General features: G+C 35.9%; 1 protein-coding gene across 2 annotated transcripts in view; it reads right to left on the bottom strand.

Moving 5' to 3' along the window:
• The window catches only part of gammaCOP (coat protein (coatomer) gamma), a 406,638-nt gene that overhangs the window by 174,043 nt on the left and 208,372 nt on the right, over positions 1 to 24,223 (bottom strand). For both annotated transcript variants that reach the window (XM_090390747.1, XM_090390756.1), the window contains exons 11-12: positions 10,773 to 10,974; positions 10,452 to 10,663 (exon numbers count right to left, since the gene is read on the bottom strand). In XM_090390747.1, the coding sequence (XP_090246873.1) occupies positions 10,452 to 10,663; positions 10,773 to 10,974 (414 nt within the window). The remainder of the gene's footprint in view (positions 1 to 10,451; positions 10,664 to 10,772; positions 10,975 to 24,223) is intronic.

The raw sequence follows: 24,223 nt of genomic DNA, 5'->3' as shown, positions 1-24,223 counted from the left end.
AAATTCCTGCCATATACCCCCAAAGGTTGTACGGGATATGATAGTACTACATGAAAAATTTACATCATTACTAACTTCCTATCTACAATTTTCCTCCAAATTAGTCTGTTACTTGTCAAGACTCCAACATTATCAGATCTTATATTTCTATCGTCTAAGGCACTTTGTACCATATCAATCCACCTATATCTTGGTCTTCCTCTGGGTCGTTTTCCTGCCAACCTGGCAGAGAACACTTGTTTTGCTAATCTTTCCTCTCCCATTCTATTTAAGTGACCATATCACCTGAGATTAGCTCTGCTAATGCATTCCTGGATGCTGATAATGTCAAGTTCTTTCCTAATATCTTCATTTTTAATATGATATTGCCATTGATGCCATCTGTTCACGCCTCAATCTTTCTCAGGACTCTCATATCTGCGGTCTCTAGTCTTTGTTCAAGTGTTTTACTTCTGACCCAGCTCTCAGATCCATAAGTTAAAACTGGTTTGAACACTGTCTTGTATACAGCTAATTTAGTGTTCCGACTAATTTCTCTCTTATTCTATGAATTTATTTAATTGACTTCCCACCATACCAGCTTTGCTGATTCTGTTGTCTATTTCTATATTTAATTTTTACCACTGTGCTATCGCTGCATGTTTCATTTAATTTTTTTCAAAGTAGTTACTCCATACTTAAATATCTTTTTCTCCCGTTCATTATGTTGAATTTTTTCTTGACAATTATTCATAAGACTATTACACTTTTTTTATATAATCTTTGTCAAGTAGCTTTATTTTATCCTCCTACATGTTTCGCCAATCTTTTTCTATTAGCATCCTCAGGGAATACAAACTAGTAAGCTAAAATGAAGGTTACAGACTGGGTTATAACTGATGGTTCTAATTCATACAAATAATTGGTATTGTGCATGTCTCGTTAACGTGATTTATTCGTTATGGCTCATGACGTAATTGTTATGAAAGTTCATTTCTTTGATGTTTAATGATCTGATAAAAGTTTTCCAAATTTCTGGTAAAATTAGACCTTGATTCTTGTTTAGGTTTTCAGTTTTACGGGCGACTGTAGCTGCTTCTTTAAAGGTTCTTGAATGGTAGTTATCTTCTATGTATGGCATAAGGCTCTTATCCCACTCAATGTGATGGTTAGTAGAGGCAAAGTGGCATGAAAGGCCTGAAATGTCTTGTCTGTTATTTCTGACATATCCTATGTGTTCTTTCTTTCTCGTTTCAAAGCTTCTAGAGGTCTGACCTACGTAACTAACACCACATGAGCAAGGTATATTATATACTCCAGAGTACTTGTAGAATGGGTGAGGATCTTTCAGTGATCTTAAAAATTTCTGAATAGTGTTGATTGGTTTGAATGCCACTCGGATCTTATGTGGTTTTAAAAGGTTAGCTAATTTTTTGGAAAGGTTGCTGACAAAAGGAATCGTAATTGTACTGATGTATTGGATGTCATCACGTTGTCGATGTGGTATATCAGTAAAGAGAATCTTGTTATAGAGTCTTTTTGGGTAACCATTTAAAGAAAGTTCTCTGGATATTGTGGTTAATTCCATTAGTAGGTCATCCTTGTCTGTCGTATACTGTATAGCTCTTTTCTTGAGACTATAGATAATACTAAGTTTCTGAGCTATGTGATGAGCTGAGTTGAAATGGAGTTAACGTCCAGTATTTGTAGGTTTTCTGTATACAGATAAGTTGATACTATTATTGGATTGTTTCTTTATTAAAATGTCAAGGAATGGCAGTTTTTTATCTTTTTCAATTTCTAACGTGAATTTGATGGTATTGTGGAAACTATTGATTTGAGGTAATTCATTAGTTCTTCTTTCGTATGATCCCAAATGATAAAGATGTCATCTACATATCTGTACCAAATTTTCGGTTTTGGAATGATCTGGATTAAGATTTTTTTTCTCTAGATCTTCCATGAATAAGTCTTTCATAACAATTACGTCATGAGCCATAACGAATAAATCACGTTAACGAGACACGCACATTGTCACGCACAATACCAATTTTTTGCATGAATTAGAACCATCAGTTATAACCTAGTCTGTAACCTTCATTTTAGCTTACTGGTTTGTATTCCCTGAGGATGCTAATAAAAAAGATTGGCGAAACATGTAGGAGGATAAAATAAAGCTACTTGACAAAGATTATATAAAAAAAGTGTAATAGTCTTATCTTTTTCTCCCGTTTTCATGTCACCTTTATTATCTCTAACTCCTTTTACAGCGTTCTTTCCTCTATTTCTAAGCTTCTTCAACAACCCCCAGAATATTTTGCCACCTTCTTGATATTTATTTTATATGTTCTTGCCAAAGTCCTCCCACGACTTTTGTTTAGCTAGTTTTACACAGTGTTTAGTATTCTTGCATTTGTCTCTGTATTCTCTAAGAGCACAAGCTGACTTATTTGACAGGAACTTTTGTTAAGCTTTCTTCTTTTCCTTCACTGCCTCTTTAACTTCCTGTATCCACCATGGAGCTCTAATTTTTCTATCCTTGCAGACAACTTCACCACATGCCTCTCCTGCTGAGTCAATCGGGGTTTTCTTCAAGGCTTGCCACTGAATCTCCAAGGTTTGATTCCTGCTCTCAAACTCTTTCATTTTTTCTTCAATAATCTTTGTGTATTTCAGTTCACATCTGAGAGCTGCTCAACTTTTATTCGCTTTAAAACTTTTTTACGTGTTATTCTTTTCAATATGAAATTCAATTTTATCCTGCTCAAGACTAAATAGTGATCATTTACAATTTCAAATCCTCTATACACTCTGGTGTCCTGCACCAGGGAGAAAACATCACTATCAACAATAACATAGTCAATGAGACTTTTCTTATTCCTAGCCTCTTCTCTCCATGTGAATTTGTGCACATATTTATGTTGGAACATGGTGTTAGTAATAACCAGTCCATGTCCTGAACAGAAATCCAACTGATATTAGCCATTATTATTAGCTTTGCTCTTTTCTCCAAATTTTCCCAAAATATTTTTGTATGTCTGACAATCATTTCCTACTCTGCTATTTAGATCCCCAACAAGGACCAACTTTTCCTTTTTCATTGTGTCAGTTGCATTTTCTAAAGCATCAAAAAATTCCTCCACTTCTACCTTAGTAGAACCTTCTGTGGGACCATAGACACAAATAAGTCTCATTGTCCAATTCTCCATTCTGATAATTGCCCACATCGCTCTACTGTGAGACTGCTTGCCATTCAAGAAGATTAGCCTCGTATTTTGTGTTGAATACTATGGCTACTCCTTCTTTTCCTTGATTGTTATTGCCTGAATATAACATTTTGTATTTATTGCTCAGAAAGATCTCACCAGTTTTTGTCTTTTTTGTTTCAGTCATCCCTATTATGTCGATCTGGTACTTATCTAATTCCTCAGCTAGCTCCATTTCTTTGCCATTCAGGCTTCTTATGTTGATAGTACTGATCTTTAAATCTAGTAATAAGGGAGCACCATTTAAGACTCTAGGCCCGACTTTGGTCGCATTTCTTTGGACTCATTTGTCCAGTGTTAGTACCTGCATGTGCACACTATTGTTTTTGTGATCCTTGATGATGGCAATGTAACACTGCCAAAATATGGAAAGTATTGATTAAATTATTATAATTAATATTTTAGTATACGTTGTAATTTCCTGAAAAAAATAATAGGTTTACTAATAACCTTTCATGGGTGGGGAGTCACATAAAAAAGTAATACTGCTATAATAATACAACATGATCACAAAACACTTTAATGTCCTTTATCACTTTCTTTGGCATCACTACATTACTTAAAACAGTATATTTGAAGAGCACATGGATTTGGCTTTTAATGCTTCATTTTTCAATGAATATCAAGGACTGTTTCAATCTTGCTGGTTCTCTTGAATGATTAAATAGGAAATCCAGGATATTATTACTGTTTAAAAAAAGTGTGGGCAGGAAGTACCAAAACATTCTTATTTCATGGATTATTCTGACACTAAAGGTGAAAGGAGATAACTAGGAACAGACCACCACATCACCTTTAAGGAATGTAGAGAAATGATTTGGCTTTTCACCTAATCTCCAATGCTTACCTTTACATGATGCATCTAGTTAGTGGGTATCCATTGGATACTGAACAAAGGAGGATAGGTTAGCAATTTAGGACTTAACTGATCAAAACATACTCTCCACTAGCTTAATCCAGAAATACACATGATGATACAACATGATGAGATTTCATGCTGGGCATCACACAGTTAAACAGGGTCCTGGTTGTTTTTCATCAGGTAACCAGGGCAAACAGAAGTAGAGTTATATGGGCAAACTTTAGCAACTGGAAGAACAAACTCATTATTAGTAGACCTGAAGATGGGCACTATCAACATAAGCAATATTAATGGACACAAAACAGCTTGAAGGAGAACTGTAGCTAAATGAAAGACATGGAAAAACTTTGGTAAGAACATAGAAAACAAATATCAGTAAGTTGACAAAACATTTTGGAGGCCATTGAAAAAGTTTAGAATTGAGAAAAGTGTACTGTAAATGAAATCAGAGATGATAAAGGAGATATGAAAACTGAAGATAAAGATATTTTAGAGGCCTACTTTGAAAGACTGCTAAATGAACAAGTAGCGTCAGCACGGTGGCAGAAAACTCCCAACATGAATGCAGTCAGGAATATGTATCTATACTTGAAGTAGAAAAAGTCATAAAAAATTTGAAGGCAGCTGTAAGAAATGAAATTTAACAAGAAAAGTTCAAATATGGAGATATCAAAGTTTTACGGTGTCTGCATTGCATAATTCAGGTCTGGGCAGAGAGTTGAACTCCAGAGATGACTGGAGCAGAGCTCTCATAGTATCCAGTTACTACTGAGTGTTCCTGATAAGATTTATGCAAGTCATCATCATCATCAAATTCCTGCCATGTACCCTCAAGGGGTGTACAGGATATGATAGTACTACATGAAAAATTTAAATCATTACTAACTTCCTATCTACAATTTTCCTCCAAATCAGTCTGTAATTTGTCAAGACTCCAACATTACCATATCTTATTACTTAAATTAAGGAGATATTAATTCCCACATAGTTTTAAAACCGAATAAGAAACTCAAAGATTGGAATCAGAGAGTTTCTTGCCGAATATAGTAAACTATAAAGTATCGGCGGACACTAGCGTTAGCAAATAGTTTATTATATATTATAGTTTATTATTATATTATAGTTTACTATATTCGGCAAGAAACTCTCTGATTCCAATCTTTGAGTTTCTTATTCGGTTTTAAAACTATGTGGGAATTAATATCCCCTTAATTTAAGTAATGTTTTCATTGCCGAAATGAAGCTTATTAGCTCTTTATACTTAAGTAACCATATCTTATATTTCTACCATCTAGGGCACTTTGTACCGTATCAATCCAGCTATATTTTAGTCTTCCTCTTGGTCGTTTTATTAGCTCTACTAATGCATTTATGCAAGTATACTTGAAAAATTGTGGAAAGGAAACTTGGTGAGAACAACCTGATTAAGTTTTGTTTATCTGGAAAAGGCAAGTGACAAGGTGCCAAGAGGAAAGCTCTTCAAAGTGCTACAGTTATATGATGTAAATAGCACATTATATCGATAATACATAGTCTCTATTTAAGCTGTAAGTCAGAATTGAAGGAAGTACAGGAAGATGGTTAAATCAGGTATGTGACAAGAGTGGTGCTCGTTATCTCCACTGTTATTCATTATTTATATGGATCACATTATGAAAAAAGTTGTATTAAATCTGATACCAAAACTGGTGATATTAATCATGGCTCTTTACTTTATGCAGATGATGCTATACTTCTGAATAAATCTGATACAAGTCTTGAAGATTCCCTGACTAAACTGAATAACTGTTGTAATAAATTTGGTATGAAAATCAGCATTAAAAAGACAAAGACAATGAAAATAGGCAGAAACATCGAAAACCTCAACTGTATCATGAAAGGTGAACCTATAGAACATGTAAAACATTTCAGCTATTTAGGCACAATTTTTTAGTGAAGATGGCAGATTAAATATGAAAATAGACAACAGAATTAGTAGAAGTGGTATGGTAGGAAGCAAACTGAATACGTTTTTGTGGAATAAGAAATTAGTCAAACTACCAAATTAGCTGTGTACAACATTGTGTTCAAACCACATTTAACTTATGGATCTGAGAGCTGGGTTAGAATTAAAACACTTGATCAAAGACTAGAGACCATACATATAAAGAGTTCTGAGAAAGATTATTAGAGTGAACAGATGGCATCAATTAAAAATGAAGATATTAGGAAAGAAAATGCCATTGTTAGTATTTAGAAATGCATTATCAGAGCTAATCTCAGATGGTATGGTGATCACTTAAGAGAGGAAGAAGGAGAGGAAAAATTAGCAAAACAAATGTTCTCTATCATGTTTGCAGGAAAAAAAAAGATACAGATACAGTAAAAACTGCTTTTGAAAACAAATGTAAGATCTGATGTTTTAGAGTCTTGACAGATTACAGATTAATTTGGAGGAAAATTGTTCATAGGAAGTTAGCAATGGTGTAACTTTTTCATATAGTACTACTATCATAATTATCCTGTACACTCCCTAAGGGTAGATATCAGGAATTTGACGATGATACTACACAAAAAGATTAGCAATTGTGAAATTCTATAAGTTCTCTATTTCTATTCAAAAATTCTAATAGTTTGTATTTTTTTATATTAATAATACTAATCTGCAGTATTAACAGGTCTTGCAGGTATGACCTGCCATGATTGGCTTTTTTTTTTATATCTATAATTTTAGAATGAGGTGTTATTCTTATGGATAAATATATATTTTGTGTGTAAACTGCATGTGTTTAACGATGCAATTAACTGGCCAGGTAAATGAAATATTCTCTCACTGTCATACAAAACTAACTAACTCACCCCTTCAACTGAAATACCTTGATGAATGATTAGATAACAATATCATGGGACAGAAATGGTCCCATCCTATTCTACGGCATGATGTTACATTAACATTTATTGCAGACTATTTTCAAACTATGATGTTGAAGACAAATATACTGGAATTATAGATACATTAACACAAGAATATTTTAATATTTGCCAAATATTTCAGTCTGAAAATGACAGACTATCTTCAGTGGCTACATAGGAACTGTTTTTTTTAACAAGGTGGAATACCAACGATTGATCATTCAAAAGTAGAACGAGTTGCGTGATGTTATATTGCTAAGCATTAAAGAGAGGAAAAAAATTTCAGAGTGATGAGTACATTATACTTATTAATTCACAATTTCAATCTTAATTTATAAATAAGATTAGACTAATGTAATTAAAAGTCTCAATTAAAAAAAATTAATTAATGTGTTATTCATGCCTGGTAGATCAACAACAGATGCTATCTTTGGGTTACGACAGATGATGGAAAAATATCGAGAGAAACAAAGGGAGCTACATCTGGTATTTATTGATTTGGAGAAAGCATACGATAGAGTGCCAAGGCAAGAAGTCTGGAGGTGTCTGAGGGAGAAGAAGGTGCCGGAGAAATATGTCAGGTTGGTGCAGGAAATGTACAGAAATGTGAAGACAAGTGTTCGGACCTGTTTGGGACAGACAGAAAGTTTTCAAGGAACAGTTGGCTTGCATCAAGGGTCAGCATTAAGTCCGTTTCTGTTTAATATTGTGATGGAGGTGGTAACAGAGGAGGTGAGAGAAGATGCACCTTGGACAATGCTGTATGCAGATGACATCTTGCTGTGTGTAGATTCAAGAGAAGAAGCGGAAACTAAACTGGAAAGATGGAGAAAAGTACTGGAAGAGAGAGGTATGAGACTGAGCAGAAGTAAGACACAGTATATGTGTTGCGCAGTGGGCGGTGGCCAGGAGACAGACCTGGAGCTTGAAGGAAATGTCATCAGGAAGGTGAGAGACTTTAGATACTTAGGTTCGACAGTGGAAGAAGATGGAGGAGGTGAGAAGGAAGTGGGATGCAGGATACAAGCAGGTTGGAGGAACTGGAGGGAGATGGCTGGAGTGTTATGTGATAAGAGGGTGCCGATCAATCTGAAAGGCAAAATTTATAGGACAGTAGTGAGGCCAGCTATGACATATGCTATAGAAACTGTGGCCCTGAGGAAAAATAACATTAGCAGGATGGAAGTAGCAGAGATGAGAATGCTTAGGTGGATGTGCGGTGTGACCAGAAAGGATCATCTGAGAAATGACTATGTCAGGGGAACAGTGAAAGTTACGAACTTAGGAGCGAAAATACAGGAGGCAAGGTTGAGATGGTTTGGTCATGTGATGAGGAGGGAGGACGAATATGTGGGAAGAAGGGTCATGCAGATGGATGTGCAAGGAAGGCGGAAGCGTGGGCGGCCAAAGAAGAGATGGAGGGAGCTGGCAGAAGAGGACTTGAAGATGAAGAACTTGGATGTGGTGACAGCCCAAGACAGGAAGGTGTGGAGGAGACTCATAATAAACAGTGACCCCACTTAAGTGGGAGAAGCTGCAGAAGAAGAAGAAGAAGTTATTCTGATTAAACTTTCCCATATTTTTGATAAGGACATACAGTCATTTCGATTCAAGTTAGGATGTTGAAGTAAGGCCTCAGCACTTTCTTTAAATAGGTGTTCAAATGTATAGCGACACCTGTGTAGAAGGTGAATCTTGGACCAGAGGATGTTGTAGCTTGTTTCTATCCCATGCAGAGCCAATCCAGACTTATCAGATTTGTTATGCTGAATGTATGATTGATGTTCTTGAATTTTTTTTTCTATAGAGCGTCCTGTTTGTCTAAAGTATTTATAGGACAGATTGCAGTTACAAGAAACTTGATACACACCAGGCAGAGACATAGTTGAGCATTTATCTTTAGAAGAGGTAAAATAGGTGGATATTTTGTTAATAGGTATATAAGCGGCTGTTAAATCATATTTCTTCAGAATTCTTGAAATTGGTTCTGAAATCCCAGAAATATATGAAATTGGAACTGTTGTATTGATTTTTTGTTGTTCTGGATTGGATTGTAGGAATCGAACAGATGTTGTGTACTTTTTTCAGAGAAGCCATTTAATTTCATGAGATGTTTGATAGTTGAAAGTTCTTTCTGTAATTCATGAGGAGTTGAACAATTGGTTCTAGCTCGGATTACACATTTTATGATTCCTGTTTTTTGATAAGGATGATGAGCAGATTGTTTGAGAATATAACGTCCAGTGAAAGAAAGTGGGTTTTCTGTAAACTGTTGTTGTTAGAATACCTGAAGATGAACGAATGAGGAGGATGTCTAAAAAGGATAACTTATTGTCTTTTTCAATCTCCATGGTAAACTTAATACAAGGATGTAAGGAATTGATTCTAGCTAAAAATGAAGGTAAGGAATCTCTTGTAACCACACTGAAAAGATGTCCGTCTATACATCTCACCCAAAAGGATGGTTGAGGGAATATAGATGAAAACAGGACGTCTTTCTAGATGTTCCAAATAAAAATTGGCTAGAACAGGTGAAAGTGGAATTCCCATGGCCGTTCCTTCTACTTGGTTGCAGAATTTGTTTTGACACAAGAAATATCCAGAGTGCATCACAAAATCAAATAATTTTATAATATCTTGTGGGAAGATGTCAGCAAGTAATTGTAAAGTCTCTTTGAGAGGTACATTAGTGTATAGAGATTCCACATCTATCCTCTTCTAAAGATAAACGCTCAACTATGTCTCTGCCTGGTGTGTATCAAGTTCCTTGTAACTGCAATCTGACCTACTTTGGATAAACAGGACGCTCTATAGAAAAAGAAATTCAAGAACATCAATCATACATTCAGCACAACAAATCCAATAAGTCTGGATTGGCTCAGCACGGGATAGAAACAAGCCACAACATCCTCTGGTCCAAGACTCGCCTTCTACACAGGTGTCGCTAAACATTTGAACGCCTATTTAAAGAAAGTGCTGAGGCCTTACTTCAACGCTCTAACATGAATCGAAATGACTGTATATCCTTATCAAAAATATATGGAAAGTTTAATCAGGATAACACATTAATTTTTTTTTTTTTTTTTTTTTTTTATTGAGACTTTTAATTTCTACATTAGTCTAATGTTATTTATAAATTAAGATTGAAATTGTGAATTAATAAGTATAATGTACTCATCACTCTGATGAAATTTTTTCCTCTCTTTAATGCTTAGCAATAAAACATCACGCGACTCGTTCTACTTTTGAATGATCAATTGTTGGTATTCCACCTTTTTAAAAAACGGTTTCTATGTAGCCACTGAAGATAGTCTATTATTTTCAGACTGAAATATTTGGCAAAATATTAAAATATTCTTGTGTTAACTTGTCTATAATTCCTACTTATGTCACAAGTGTCTCTCAAAAGTACAAATATACTGGGGAAATAAATTTCTCAAAAGCTAACTTACCTAATTGAATGTACCACCACAATTTTGAATTCATCTGATATTTCACACATGAAAGTCGAAATCTGTTTCATAAGCCTATCTACACTACTCTCACTTCCCGTTTTCAAAAGTGTTGTAATTGCTAGAGTAGCTATGTTGCGATTTGAATCTGTAATCAAATTTTCCAAATCAAGATTACAAGCTGTTACGGCAGTAGGATGAGTCATTGCTACCTGAAATAGTAAGTAAAAAGGGAAAACACATGTTTTTGATAACAATGATTAAAAAAAAAACTTTTGTTTTAAATCAGTTAAAAATGATAAGTAGAAATGAAACTATTACCTTGTTCAAAGTTTTGACAGCAGCAAATCTTAAGGTTGGCTTTGGTGAGCTACAAAACAACTGCAAAACAGAAACAGCTGGAGCAAGTTCTCTTGAAGTAGTTGATTTCATATTAACTATAGCATGAGCAGCCTCATAAATCACCATTTCACTTTTATGTCGCAGACAATTTTCAATAAATTCAAAATGAGGGCTATCTGGACTGGAAAAAAAGTTTTAAATTATTTAATATTTGAATGATTTTATTCTTACTATTTAAATACAAGTCCAATCCACATAAGCTTACAATGTTTAATATGAAAGTTGAATAATGCATAATGTTCAATAATGAATCATCATCAATCTTGGATCTTCATTAGACATTAATACATACTTGCAACAGATACCATTAATAAAATATGACCTGCAAAATTAATTCTGAAGTAATGAAAAACCAAATGTTTCAACCTAACCTTAAGTCCGAAATAGTAATTTCAACTATACTCTCAAAACCAAATATCTGGTGATACAAAACGGAACAAGTATTTTGATGAAACAGATAATAATGTTTGCAGATTTAGAAAATTGAAAAAAGTATAGTATTACATGTACAGTATATCAAGAAATCAACTTCAAATTAGTATGCAGGAATTTCTTAAATATTATTCTTTTTTAAATGTGTAAAGTCTTAAATAATGATTCATTTTTGAATTAGCATTATTACTGTTGATGACTATTAGGTTTAGTCATTATTTAAACATAGGCCTTGATAATTTCAAGTGACTTCAAAGTATGTAGAAAATACTTTAAAATAGGTTTTTAAATAGCATCAAACATGGAATCATTAAAAATAAAGTTAGGAAGGCACTCATGACTGTTAACATTCAAGAATGCATAACCAGAGCTAATCTAAGGTGGTATGATCACTCAAACAAATGGGAGAGAAAAGGTTATCAACACAGGTGTTTGATGCCAAGATGGCAAGAAAAAGACAGGAAAAGACCAAGAACTTTGGTGGACTGATTCAGTCAAAAGGATAACGTCTTATGCAGCAAAGCATAAGTTTTTTTGGAAGCTGGGGATGCTAAAGACGTGTTTGTGACAGAATGGCTAGAGGTAAGTGTCAGTCAGCTTCCATATACGTTTTTTTTTTTTATTTTCCTAGTACGATAACGAAAATTCTATTCAGCTTTAGACTGCACAGTCATTTCTTTTTGCACTTTGACTTTGATTTCCATACAATCATCTTAATTCTCCTAGCCTGCTTCTGCTCTTCATATATTTCATGATTCCTCTCATCCTATTCTCACAACATTCCTTCCAAATCATCATCTTATAGAGCTCTTGTTTAATAAGGATGCACATTCAGTTTATTCTCACAATATCTATTCTTTGAACTCTAGGGGAACATTCAGGCCCTTCTTCATTTAAGCATCTTTAAGTTCTCAATGTACTGTTATCCTTCTCATTCAGAAACTCATACCATGGAATCGAACACAGTATTCTCCTGAGTTTATCATCATTTCCATCCCACCCCCTCCTTTCCTTACTGTTACACAGTGATCAGATTCATTTTAGACAAATTATAGACTCTACAACCATGTTAGAAATAATTATTTTAATTTCCTAATGATAAACTCAGGAGAATACTATCTATTCTCCTGAGTTTATCATCAGGAAACATTTTTAGCACTATCTAACTTTTTGGAGACTGAGTGGGCAGTTCGATCTCCACTGGTACCCTATCAGAGATAGCTGGCCCAAGGCTATCACTATTTAAGCAGCACGCAGTGAATAGAATGGCTCAACTAGTGCCACCATCCTGTGGTCCCTAACTCTAACACAATATATTATGTCTGAAATACTGTGGGTTCTGCAGTCGATTTTCTTGAGTTTACAGGATGAAAAACCCGAGTTTCAGGGAGAAAAAAACCCGCTTGCCCATGCCAGAGATCGACTAACTCGGGAACCTGTCGAAAAAAGGCTTAGAAAAATTTCCTCTAGTCGCTGACTAGACTCGAAACCAAGTGTTCCTTCATGCGGCCAAGCGCCATGGTGTACAAATGCCATATCCATTGGGCTACACAACAAGCTATGTTACATTTTACACAACATGCTAAAGAGACAATGATTTGATCAACAGTTATTTCACTAGAGGCTAGACCTCTAGTGAAATCTAGAAATAAAATAAATAAATGAAATGAAATAACTACATCAAAGCTATATTCTATTTATGAAAACATCAGATAATTTTTTTTTTTAATACAAATTTTATTTATCTCAAGGGCTCACTTTAGTGAGTACGGGCATGGCAAACCCAAGGTACCAGATGCTGGACCATGCCTTACTTCATGTAATATACATCTGTTTATTCTGTAGACTGGTCCCTCCCCTTCTTTCTTTCTTTGCTTCTTTCTCCTCTCCTTGCTCCTTCCTGATGCTATTAGAGTATTCGAGTGCTGGGGGTGAATCTTTCCTATCTTGCTAAGTCATTTCGTCTTATGCAGCCACCAAAGGAGGCAAGCTAGCCTCAATAGGTGCCGGTCCCAAGCCCGGATAAATGGCGAGGGTTGATGTCAGGAAGGGCATCCGGTCATAAAACTTCACTGCCAGCTCTAGCCATGATATGAGTCAAAGAGAAAATGATATAAGGGCTAGGGTGTACCCCTTAAGCGATGCACAGCCACATCGCTCTACAGCTGTGAGAAGTGGATGAGGGCTACTGCATCAAGGGTGGGTGGGTGCATTAAAGAAGCGAGCCTAGCAAGTGGAGAGGATGTTGCGAGTGGGAACACTGAATGTTGGAAGCATGACTGGAAGGGGAAGAGAGGTGGCAGACATGGTGAGGAAGAGGAAGTTGGACATTTTATGTGTGCAGGAGACAAGGTGGAAGGGTGAAAGTCAAAGGAAATGGGAGATGGATATAAATTGTTCTACTCTGGAGCGAATAACGAAGGAAGAAATGGTGTAGGAATTGTGGTGTGTGATGGAAGGGCGAAGTACTGGAAGTAGGTAGAAGGAACGACAGGATGATGCGAATGAAATTGGATCTTGGAGAAGAGCGGGTGGTCGTATTATGTGTATATGTCCCACAAGTTGGCTGTACAGCAGAGGAGAAAGATGAGTTCTGGAACATGTTAGATGAAGAAATGAGGCAACTGGAAGAAAATGAGATGGTGATTGTTGTAGGAGACTTGAACGGACACATAGGGAAACAGAATAGAGACTGTGAAAGGGTGCATGGTGGCCACGGAGTGGGAATGATGAACTAGGAAGGAGAGAGGGTTGTGGACTTTGCAGTAGCGTTTGATCTGGCAATTGTGAACTCATTTTTCTACAAGAGGGAAGAACATTTGATAACATTTAGGAGTGGTAACAACAGTTCACAAATTGACTACATTTTGACTAGAAGAAAACATCTTAAGGTTGTGACAAATTGTAAAGTAATTCCAACAGATCAAGTGGCACAGCAACACTGCCTGCTGTGCGCAGACTTTAAAATAGGACTGAAGATAAGAACCTCTGGAAGCCATGGGATGAAGACAATTAAGTGGTTTCGCTTAAAAGAAGAGAGTGTGAGGAATCGTTTTAGGGAGAAGGTGTTAGAGAGGATTTCGGATGGAATGGAAAGTGTACAAGATTGGTGGAAACATAATTCAAAAGTAATCCTGAGCTGTGCAATCGAGGTGCTTGGTGAGACATCTGGAAAGATTAGAGAGCAGAAGGAGGGTTGGTGGTGGAATAATAATGTACAAGTGGCAGTGACAGCTAAGAGGAAGGCAAAGCAGAAGTGGGATGAATCAAGAGTGGAAGAGGAGAGAGAGAGAGAGAAAGCAAGAAGCCAAGAGAGTTGTGGCACAGGCGAGGGCCATAGCATATCAAGATCTGTATGATCAATCAGAAACAAAGGAAGGACAGAGAAAAATTTACCAACTAGCAAAATGTAGAAATAAAGCAGCAAAGGACATCTTACATGTGAGGCAGATCAAAGATGCTGAAGGAAGAGTATTATGGAGGGCTGTGGACATAAGAAACAGATGGAGAATATACTTTGAGGAACTTTTGAATGAGGAAAATGCAAGGACTCACAGAGAAAATGGGGCAGCCTTCTGAGAGGATGGTGCAGAACATCAGCAGAGTGGAAGTGACGGAGGCCATGAAGAGGATGAGGAATGGAAAATCAGAGGGCCCAGACAGGATTCCAGTGGAGACATGGAAGGCACTGGGGGGGGGGGGGGGGGGGGGAATTGACCTGCTGTGGGACCTGTTCATGAAAGTTTGCCAACAGGAAAATATACCTGAGGAATGGAGGGAAAGTACTCTTGTTCCCATCCACAAGGGTAAAGGGGATGCACAAGACTGTAAAAATTACAGAGGAATAAAGTTGATGTCCCACACAATGAAAATCCTAGAAAGAGTTCTTGATGGAAGATTGAGGAAGGAGGTGGAGATTGCAAAGGAACAATTGGGCTTCATGCCTGGTAGATCAACAACAGATGCTATCTTTGGGTTACGGCAGATGATGGAAAAGTTTTGAGAGAAAGAATGGGAGCTACATCTGGCATTTATTGATCTGGAGAAAGCATATGATAGAGTGCCAAGGCATGAAGTCTGGAGGCGTCTGAGGGAAGAAGGTTCCAGAGAAATATGTCAGGTTGGTGCAGGAGATGCACAGAAATGTGAAGACGAGTGTTCAGACCTGTTTGGGACAGACAGAAAGTTTTCAAGTAACAGTTGGCTTGCATCAAGGGTCAGCATTAAGTCCATTTCTGTTTAACATTATGATGGAGGTAGTGACGGAGGAGGTGAGAGAAGATACGCCTTGGACAATGTTGTATGCAGATGACATCTTGCTCTGTGCAGATTCAAGAGAAGAAGCGGGAACTAAACTGGAAAGATGGAGAAAAGTACTGGAAGTGAGAGAAGTATGAGACTGAGCAGAAGTAAGACAGAGTATATATGTCGCACAGTGGGCAGCAGCCAGGAGACAGACCTGGAGCTGGAGGAAAATGTCATCAGGAAGGTGAGGGACTTTAGATACTTAGGCTCAAAAGTGGAAGAAGATGGAGGAGCTGAGAAGGAAGTGGGATGCAGGATACAAGCGGGTTGGAGGAACTGGAGGGAGATGGCTGAAGAGTTATGCGATAAGAGGGTGCCGATCAATCTGAAAAGCAAAATCTATAGGACAGTAGTGAGGCCAGCTATGACATATGCTATAGAAACTGTGGCCCTGAGGAAAAGGTTTGGTCATGTGATGAAGAGGGAGGATGAATATGTGAGAAGAAGGGTCATGCAGATGGATGTGCAAGGAAGGAGGAAGCGTGGGCGGCCAAAGAAGATATGGAGGGAGCTGGTAGAAGAGAACTTGAGGATGAAGAACTTGGATGTGGTGACAGACCAAGACAGGAGGATGTGGAGGAGACTCATCATCAACAGTGACCCACTTAAGTGGGAGAAGCTGCAGAAGAAGAATACAGATAATTTTATTACAGCAAAAATAATGTCCTAATTTAACATGAGAATTGTTATACTAGATTTAAGATTCTGGATTACCTATAGTCCTATTTATAATTAACTCTTAGAGAGAAAGGTTATGTGAGTAGAATATGTTGTGGCTTACATATTCTTGGGATTTTTAGACCATCATTATTATTAAGATCAGGGCGTTTGAAAAGAATTTATCAACAGGCCTCCTTAAATTTATGAAAACCACATTTTGGTGTAAACAGCAGGTGCTTTTCCAGTCAATTCTATGTAAATTGTTCAGGGCATGATCAGAAAGGCCAGCTTTACCATTGTTATTAATTTTAATGTGTCGTTTATGTTTCTTTTTTCTGATAGGAATTGTGCATCCTGTTTCCCCTATACAGGGCAAATTACAGGTGTAATGAATACGGTATACTTCAGGGTGGGCCAGCAGAGGAAGTGGATCATTGGATGAGTTGAGTAAGTTCTTTAATACAGTATTCTGTTTATTTTATCTGATATCCCTTTAATGTATAGAATAGTTACAGTTTTATTGTATTGTCTAGTTTATTTTTGTTTTTAAGTGAGGTGAGATCTTGTGAAGAATTCTGTTGATAGTATTTTGGCTGTAGCCATATTTAGGCAGGTATTGCTGATAACTTAATTCATTTTTAAGTGCATATTCACTGGAGCAAATCTTCAAAGCCCTGCTTTTTATTATGTTAATGACACCTAGTTCTCGTGTTGGGTGGTGGTAGGAGTTTATGTGTATATATTGGCTACAGTATGTGTAGATTTCTGGTAAACAGTCAAAGAAAGACTACCAGAAGGAAGACATGTGATAAGTGTATCTAGAAACAGAAGTGTGTTCTGCTTTTCAATCTCAATTGTGAATTGTATGCGTTTGTGTTGTTTGTTTAAGTGGCTGAGGAAAGTGTGTAATGTCTGGCAGCCATGAGACCAGATAGTGAAAACGTCGTCAACATATCTAAGCCAGGCTTTCAGTTTTAAAGGAGAGGAATCTAGAGCACTGAAAAGATGATTTATTAGTCAGCTTTGATGCCTCTGTCCCTCTTCACAAATGTCCCAATCAATGACAGGACAAATTCCCTCCTGTTATCACAGCACTCCTTGTACATGTATTAAGTTCTGGCTATTTTGTGTGGCAAAACACTTTCTACTTAGAAAAAGAAGGTACAGCCATGGGCTCACCATTATTCTCCCCAATTGCTAACTTTTATATGGAATATTTTGAACAAAGTACTCTAGATTCCTCTCCTTTTAAACCCAAAGTCTGGCTTATATATGTTGACTATGTTTTCGCCATCTGGCCCCATATCTGCCAGACAGACACTTTCCTCATCCACCCAAACAAATAACACAAATGCATACAATTCATAATTGAGATTGAAAAGCAGAACATACTTCCATTTCTAGATCTACTTGTCACATGTCTTTCTTTCATTGTTTACTGGAAACCTACACATACTGGCAAATATATACATAAACTCCTACCACCACCCAACAGAAAAACTAGGTGTCATCAGTGCTGGATGCAAATTTAAGTTGAGCACTCCTTGCTTTCTTTAAAATGTAGGTAAAATTTAAAGTTTCAAAAACTCAAAACACACATATTTTTATGTAAAATTGTACACTTTGAAAAATACATATATTAACAATACAGCAAAAATCACAAAACATACATTGCATACACAAATACATACATATATATATATTGCAGTATTTTCAGTGGATCTAAGCCATAACTATCCTGTATGATCTCCTTTAGAATATTTGTATTTCATTATATAATTTGGTGGGACAAATATCTTTTTCTTCACCAATCAGTCAGTGCAACATGTAAATTATCACAGTGTTTTCTTAAAGTATCCTCATCCATATTAGAAATTTCCTGGAAATTGGATAAAAACTGAAATATGTTGAAAGTGACTTGTCAAGAGATCAAACCTTTCAGTCAAAGAATTAATAATAGTGTCTACAATTGGAAGAAAAAAATGTAACATTAAAGTTAGATTGCAGATCAACTGGTGCTTCATCTAAACATTCATAACAGAACAATCTTTTCTTATATTTGCATAATACACTGCTTTTGAACTCAGGAGAAATTTCTAAATTTAATGCTAACTCTTTTGCCGATTCAAGTGCAACATGCAAATTTTCATCCAATCTAAATTCTTTAGTAATAGACATGGGCCAGCTATCTCTGATTAGCTGGCCCATGTCTCCGAAAAGCTAGATAGGGTTTAAAGGCCTCGCATACTCCCTATAAGAAAATAAAAGGTGTCAGCTGATTATTATCATTATTATAAATTCTTCAGTGAAGTCGATTATATTATTTAATGTGTTTACAGATTCACTTAAATGTGTGTTTGGATTTTTTAAATTACGTGACATCTCCAAGGAGTCCAAAGACTCATCAAGGGAGGACACCCACTCCACAACTCTCCATCTCCATTACTCATTCCACCAACTACAGCGAACCGCAACCACCATGGTCATGTACACCAACAGCATCTACTGGCCGCTGCCACCACCACTAGTATTTTCATAGACAATCACAAACATCCATGCTCATGGCGGGATTCTGACCCACAGCTTTTGGTTGGAGAGCAGATATGCTAACCACTCAGCCAACGCAATCAGGCCATTTTACTTATTACATTGATCCTGCACAAAATTCATACCAAATTATAAGTGAACACAAAAATCCATAATTTTTGATTTTCAAAGCTAATATTTTTGCTTTATATTTTGTACTATTGTTAATTTGATTATCATAAATTTCCACAAAAGAATCTAAAACTTCTCCTATATTATATCTAAGCAAACGAAGAGTGTCTATCCTCACTTCCCATCTAGTATTAGATAAAGTTTTAAGTGCAATTTTGGTGTACTTTTGCAGTACATCCCATCGTTTAGTCAAAGTACTAAAGAAATTATAAATTTCGTTAGTGTTAAAAAACTCACTGTTTCAGTATGAACTTGGGCAGCATCAGTGATCACCAAATTTAATGTGTGTGTGCAGCGCATGGGACAAAGAGTGCTCGAGGATTAATATTCGATAAGTGTCTCTGAACGTCACTGTGTTTTCCTCTCATGTTTGCCCTGTTATGATATCCTTGTCTCCACGAATTTTTAATATTTAAATCTTTTAATTTATCTAAGAGGTACGTGTATAAACTTTCAGACTTTCTGAGAAATTTAGTTAGTTTCCCTTTCTGTTATCTTTTTCAAGTTCTTTTGCCACTTTTCTCATGGAGCCTATGTAGCTCAGTAGAGGTCATGTCTGCACCCTACTTTAAATACTCTATGGCACTTGACTGCACGAAGAAAGACCTTGGGTTCAAATCTAGTCGCCAACTAGAGAAACATTTTCTAAGCCTCTTTTTGACCAGTTCCCGAGTTAGTAATCTCTGGCACGGGCAAGCGGTTTTTTTTCCTCCCAGAAACTCTGGTTTTTCATCCCGTAAACTCAACAAAATCGACCATCGAACCCATACCATTTTCAGACATTCAAAAATATTGCGTTAGGGACCACAAGATGGCGGCACTTATTAGCCATCTTTTTCACTGCATACTAATTAATTAGTGATAGCCTTGGGCCAGCTATCTCTGAAGACTGAACTGCCTACTCAATCTCCAAAAGTTAGATAGAACTAAAATGGCCTTACCTACTCCCTATATGGGATCAAAAAAGGAGTCAGCTGATTTTTTTTTTGCACCTTTTCTTTTTAATTTGCAGCTCCAGATAATTTTTTTCATCTCCATTATGCCCAAATTTATTCTGAAGTAAAAAATGTATTGAACAAAAAATTTGGTAAGACATTAAAAATAAATGTAAATAAAAAAAATGAAAATAAATACTTAAAGAAATGCATCAATTTTTCGCTGATTTGTAAAGGCTTAGGTTAAATTTTGAATCCACTTAAGTCAGTGTGAATTAATTACACATTCACTGTGTGTTTAACAATAAACAGATCAATGATTTTTTTTTTTTTTTTTTTTTTTTTTTTTTTTTTTTTACAAACAATGCATAAGGTCTGTTCAATAAAAAAATGCCCAAATGTCAATTTTAATAGATGTTCAGCCAGATACACATGCCTCACGTCATGATTGGTGAATGCACGCTGCAGTAAAAAAGAAAGTCGGTAGTGTAAGGCACCCCCATAATAGAATGCCCCAGAAGAGCACCCTGCTCATTTAGTGCTTCTGCCAATCTCTATACGACAAGCAAAAAACAACTTTCTGTTTTTGATAAATGGTATTAAAATGCACAGTATTTATTATAATATATTTAGTGAATATCCACATTTAATAAACACTAATATTAAACGTGTTTTTATTTTATTTTTACTACTCACTTCACTGCCTCTTGAAGAAGGCGTCCCGATGCAATGCATCACCTGCTTACTGCATTAAGTCAGCTGTGGGTGACATTAATACACTAAAAAACAGAGCTTTTGAAGATTTCCTCAAATGCACAAACACTTCAAGATGAATTAAAAGTTATTAGCAATACCTTCCTATAAAATGGCTACAGCCAAAACTATTCTTTTTCACAAACAAAAATAAACTAGACTACAATAAAACTGTAACCATTCCATACTACAGAAATACAACCTTAAAGCCACCTTTAAACCTCCTGCAAAATTAAAGAACTTGCTCAAATCATCCAAGGATCCACTTCCTCTGCTGGCCCACCCTGGAGTATACTGTATTCATTGCACCTGTCATTTGCTTTATATAGGGGAAACAGAACGTACAATTCCTATCATAAAAAAGGAACATAAATGACACATTAAAATTAATAACAATGGTAAAGCTGGCCTTTCTGATCATTCCCTGAACAATTTACATAGAAATCGACTGGAAAAACACCAGCTGTTTACACCAAAACGTGGTATGAATGTAAATTTAAGGGGTAGGCCTATGAAATTCTTAATCTTAACAATAATGATGGTCTAAAAATCACAAGAAAATGGAAGACATTCTACCCACATAACCTTTCTTCCTAAGAGTTAATTATAAAAAGGACTGTGGATAATCCAGGATCTTAAATCTAATATAACAATTCTCATGTTAAATTAGGACATCATCTTTGCTAATAAAACTATCTGTATGGGGAAAAAAAAAAACTGATGTCTTAAATAGAATATAGACTTGATGTAAGTTATTTTATTATCACTAGAAGTCAGGCCAGTAGAACCGTTGATGAAATCATTGTCTCTTTAGCATACTGTGTGAAATGTAATATAGCTTGTCTCTGTATATATATATATATATATATATATATATATATATATATATGTGTGTGTGTGTGTGTATGCTACAGATGATGACCTAAATATAAAGGTCGAAATGTCAGGAAATTAAAATAACTGTCTAAGATGGTTATGGAGTCCATAATTTGTCTAAATGTATCATCATTTCTAGCTTTGCAGTTCAGCAAGTAATTGGCCCAAATCGGAATATCCATATTATTATTATTATTATTATCATGTGACACCTCCAGTGAGTCCAAAGACTCATCAAGGGAGGGCACCTACTATCTACTCTACAACACTCTGACTCCACCACTCAAATCCACCAACTACAACATATCAAAGGCATCTACTGCCCACCACCACCACTAGTATTTTCTCAGACAATCAGAAATATCCATATCCAAATATCCAAATCACAAATATCATGCCCATGGCAGGATTCAAATCCTCAGCCTTTTGGCTGGAGAGTGGATATGCTAAGGTGCAAAACAGTCACATCCTTAACTGAGATTCCTTCTAATGATATGATCAAATTTCTCTAACCCTGAATTAATTCTTTCTTTCACATGCTGCTTAAGACAGTACTCGCAAAAGCTCAGTATACTCTCCTTCATTTGATCAATGTTTCAATCACTGTTTGAATAATTTAAATCACCAATAATGATTACTTATGATATACAGTACTTAGATATTACCCAAGTCAGTATGGAATGAACATTGTCATAAACTGGCGCAAAACAGTCACATCCTTAACTGATATTTCTTCTAATGCTATGATCAAATATCTCTCTCTGACCCTGAATTCTTTCTTTCACATTAGTGAAATACTCTCTACAACTGTATACGTTGTTTGTTGAAATATCACCATGAGCATGGATGTCTGTGGCTGTCTTCAGGTGGGAGATGAATTTCATCACCCAGTGTAAGACAAACAGCCTGCTTGCTGGAAGCCTCAAGTGAATTCAAAAAGTTTCTTCTTTGGATTCCTCAGCAGGATTTCTATCTTATGCAAAATACATAAATACAAACTGAAGAAAAATTCTTTAGACATATTCCAATGGTACTAACGACCTATAGGTTTAAAACTTTCATGGGTGAGGGGGTTGAATAAAAAAATAAATAAAAATATATCATTAGGTGCCTATGATATAACAAGATATCATAGGCACAATAAAAAAATATAACAAGAAGAGAGTTCAGGTAGGCATTCCATTTCTCCAACACTCACCACAACATTGAATGGGATGAGGACTCCATGCCAAAAAAGGCTACACTGTTAATCCACTCACAAGGTACCCTAGAAACAAAGGGATGATTCTGTGTGACATTTGGAAATCACTCATTAGATCTCTGAACATATCAGAGTTTAATTTCTCTGCTAACTATCGGACGCACCTGCTGAACAATGACTAATCATTGTGCCAGCATCCAGGTGTTGATTGTATTTGTGTAATGGTTCCTATGCATTCGGTATTTTTTTTTAAGTAATGCATTGACTCATTATCAAAGCTTGTTTATTTATACGTTCATCCAAACCCACTAGTGAAGCCACTAGTTCACGTGGTGAAACTAGTCGTTAACTAGTAATATCAAATTTTATGACAACTAAACCCAGTGTTATTTTACAATTGATTAGAAAGTTGTTCTCAAGGTAATTAAGTTCATGGATGATGATTTCCATCACTTTAGAAAGCAGGAGAAGAAAGATTAGGTAAACAAATGTTCTTTGCCAGGATGGCAGAAAGAAGACTCAGATGTAGGTGGATTGATACAGCAAAAAGTTTCTTAGAAGACAGAAATATAAGATCTGATAATACTGGAATGTTGACAGATAACAGGCTAATCTGGAGGGAAATTGCCAATAGGAAGTTATTTATGATGATGTAACTTTTTATGTAGTACTATCATAAGATCCTGTATATCTGCCTGAGTGTATATGTCAGGAATTTAACGATGAAATGCTATCTAAACATTTTATGTCAATTCCATACACAAAAAGTTGTAACCCTATGATACATTAAAACCATGGGTTGGGCAAGGATTAAATATATCCAGAAACCCTGCAAACATGGTATCTCTAAACCACTTCCAGTTTCCAATAGACAGGATGGTGGACTCACACTGATAAAATTCATTCACTACCCTAAAATCACATACAAATATCTATGTCCCCACACAGTAGGATTCAAATCCCTTTACCACTTAGTCAGATAGCAGATATGCTGTCCACTCAGCCAACCATGGCAGTTAAATTCAATGTTTTCACTATTTCTCAGCAGGAAAACAATAATTTAAAGGCAGAAGTTTGAACACTGAGTGTAATTAAAAAGACAATATTTCATTTATGAATGAATTTCTAAGTAACTAATCTATGCAGAAGAGATAATGTAGTAAGCAATTTCAATTTTTAACTGGTTACACTGGTCAAGTTTATATACTAGGCAGATTAAATATTATCACAATAAATTAAATTAATAAAAATACTTTGAGAAAAAAGAATTACATTAAAAAAAAAAGAAAAAAAAACATTTACAGCTATATAAAATAAAGTAAAAATATCAAGGCTTTATAGGGTAACGGAGCATCCCCTATATGCCACCTGTAGGCTAAAAATTAAGTTTATTTATTAATTTTTTTATATATATATTTTAAAGAGTACTAATTATTATCCTCAAGGACTCACTTTAGTGAGTACAGGCATGGCAAACCCGAGGTACCTGA

This window comes from Typopeltis vanoorti, chromosome 1, assembly GCF_054136105.1.
Source record: "Typopeltis vanoorti isolate ZY-2024b chromosome 1, IOZ_Tvanoo_1.0, whole genome shotgun sequence".
Classification (NCBI taxonomy): domain Eukaryota; kingdom Metazoa; phylum Arthropoda; class Arachnida; order Uropygi; family Thelyphonidae; genus Typopeltis; species Typopeltis vanoorti.
Note: the sequence above shows the minus strand (reverse complement) of the source record. Positions and strands in the feature narration are given on the sequence as shown.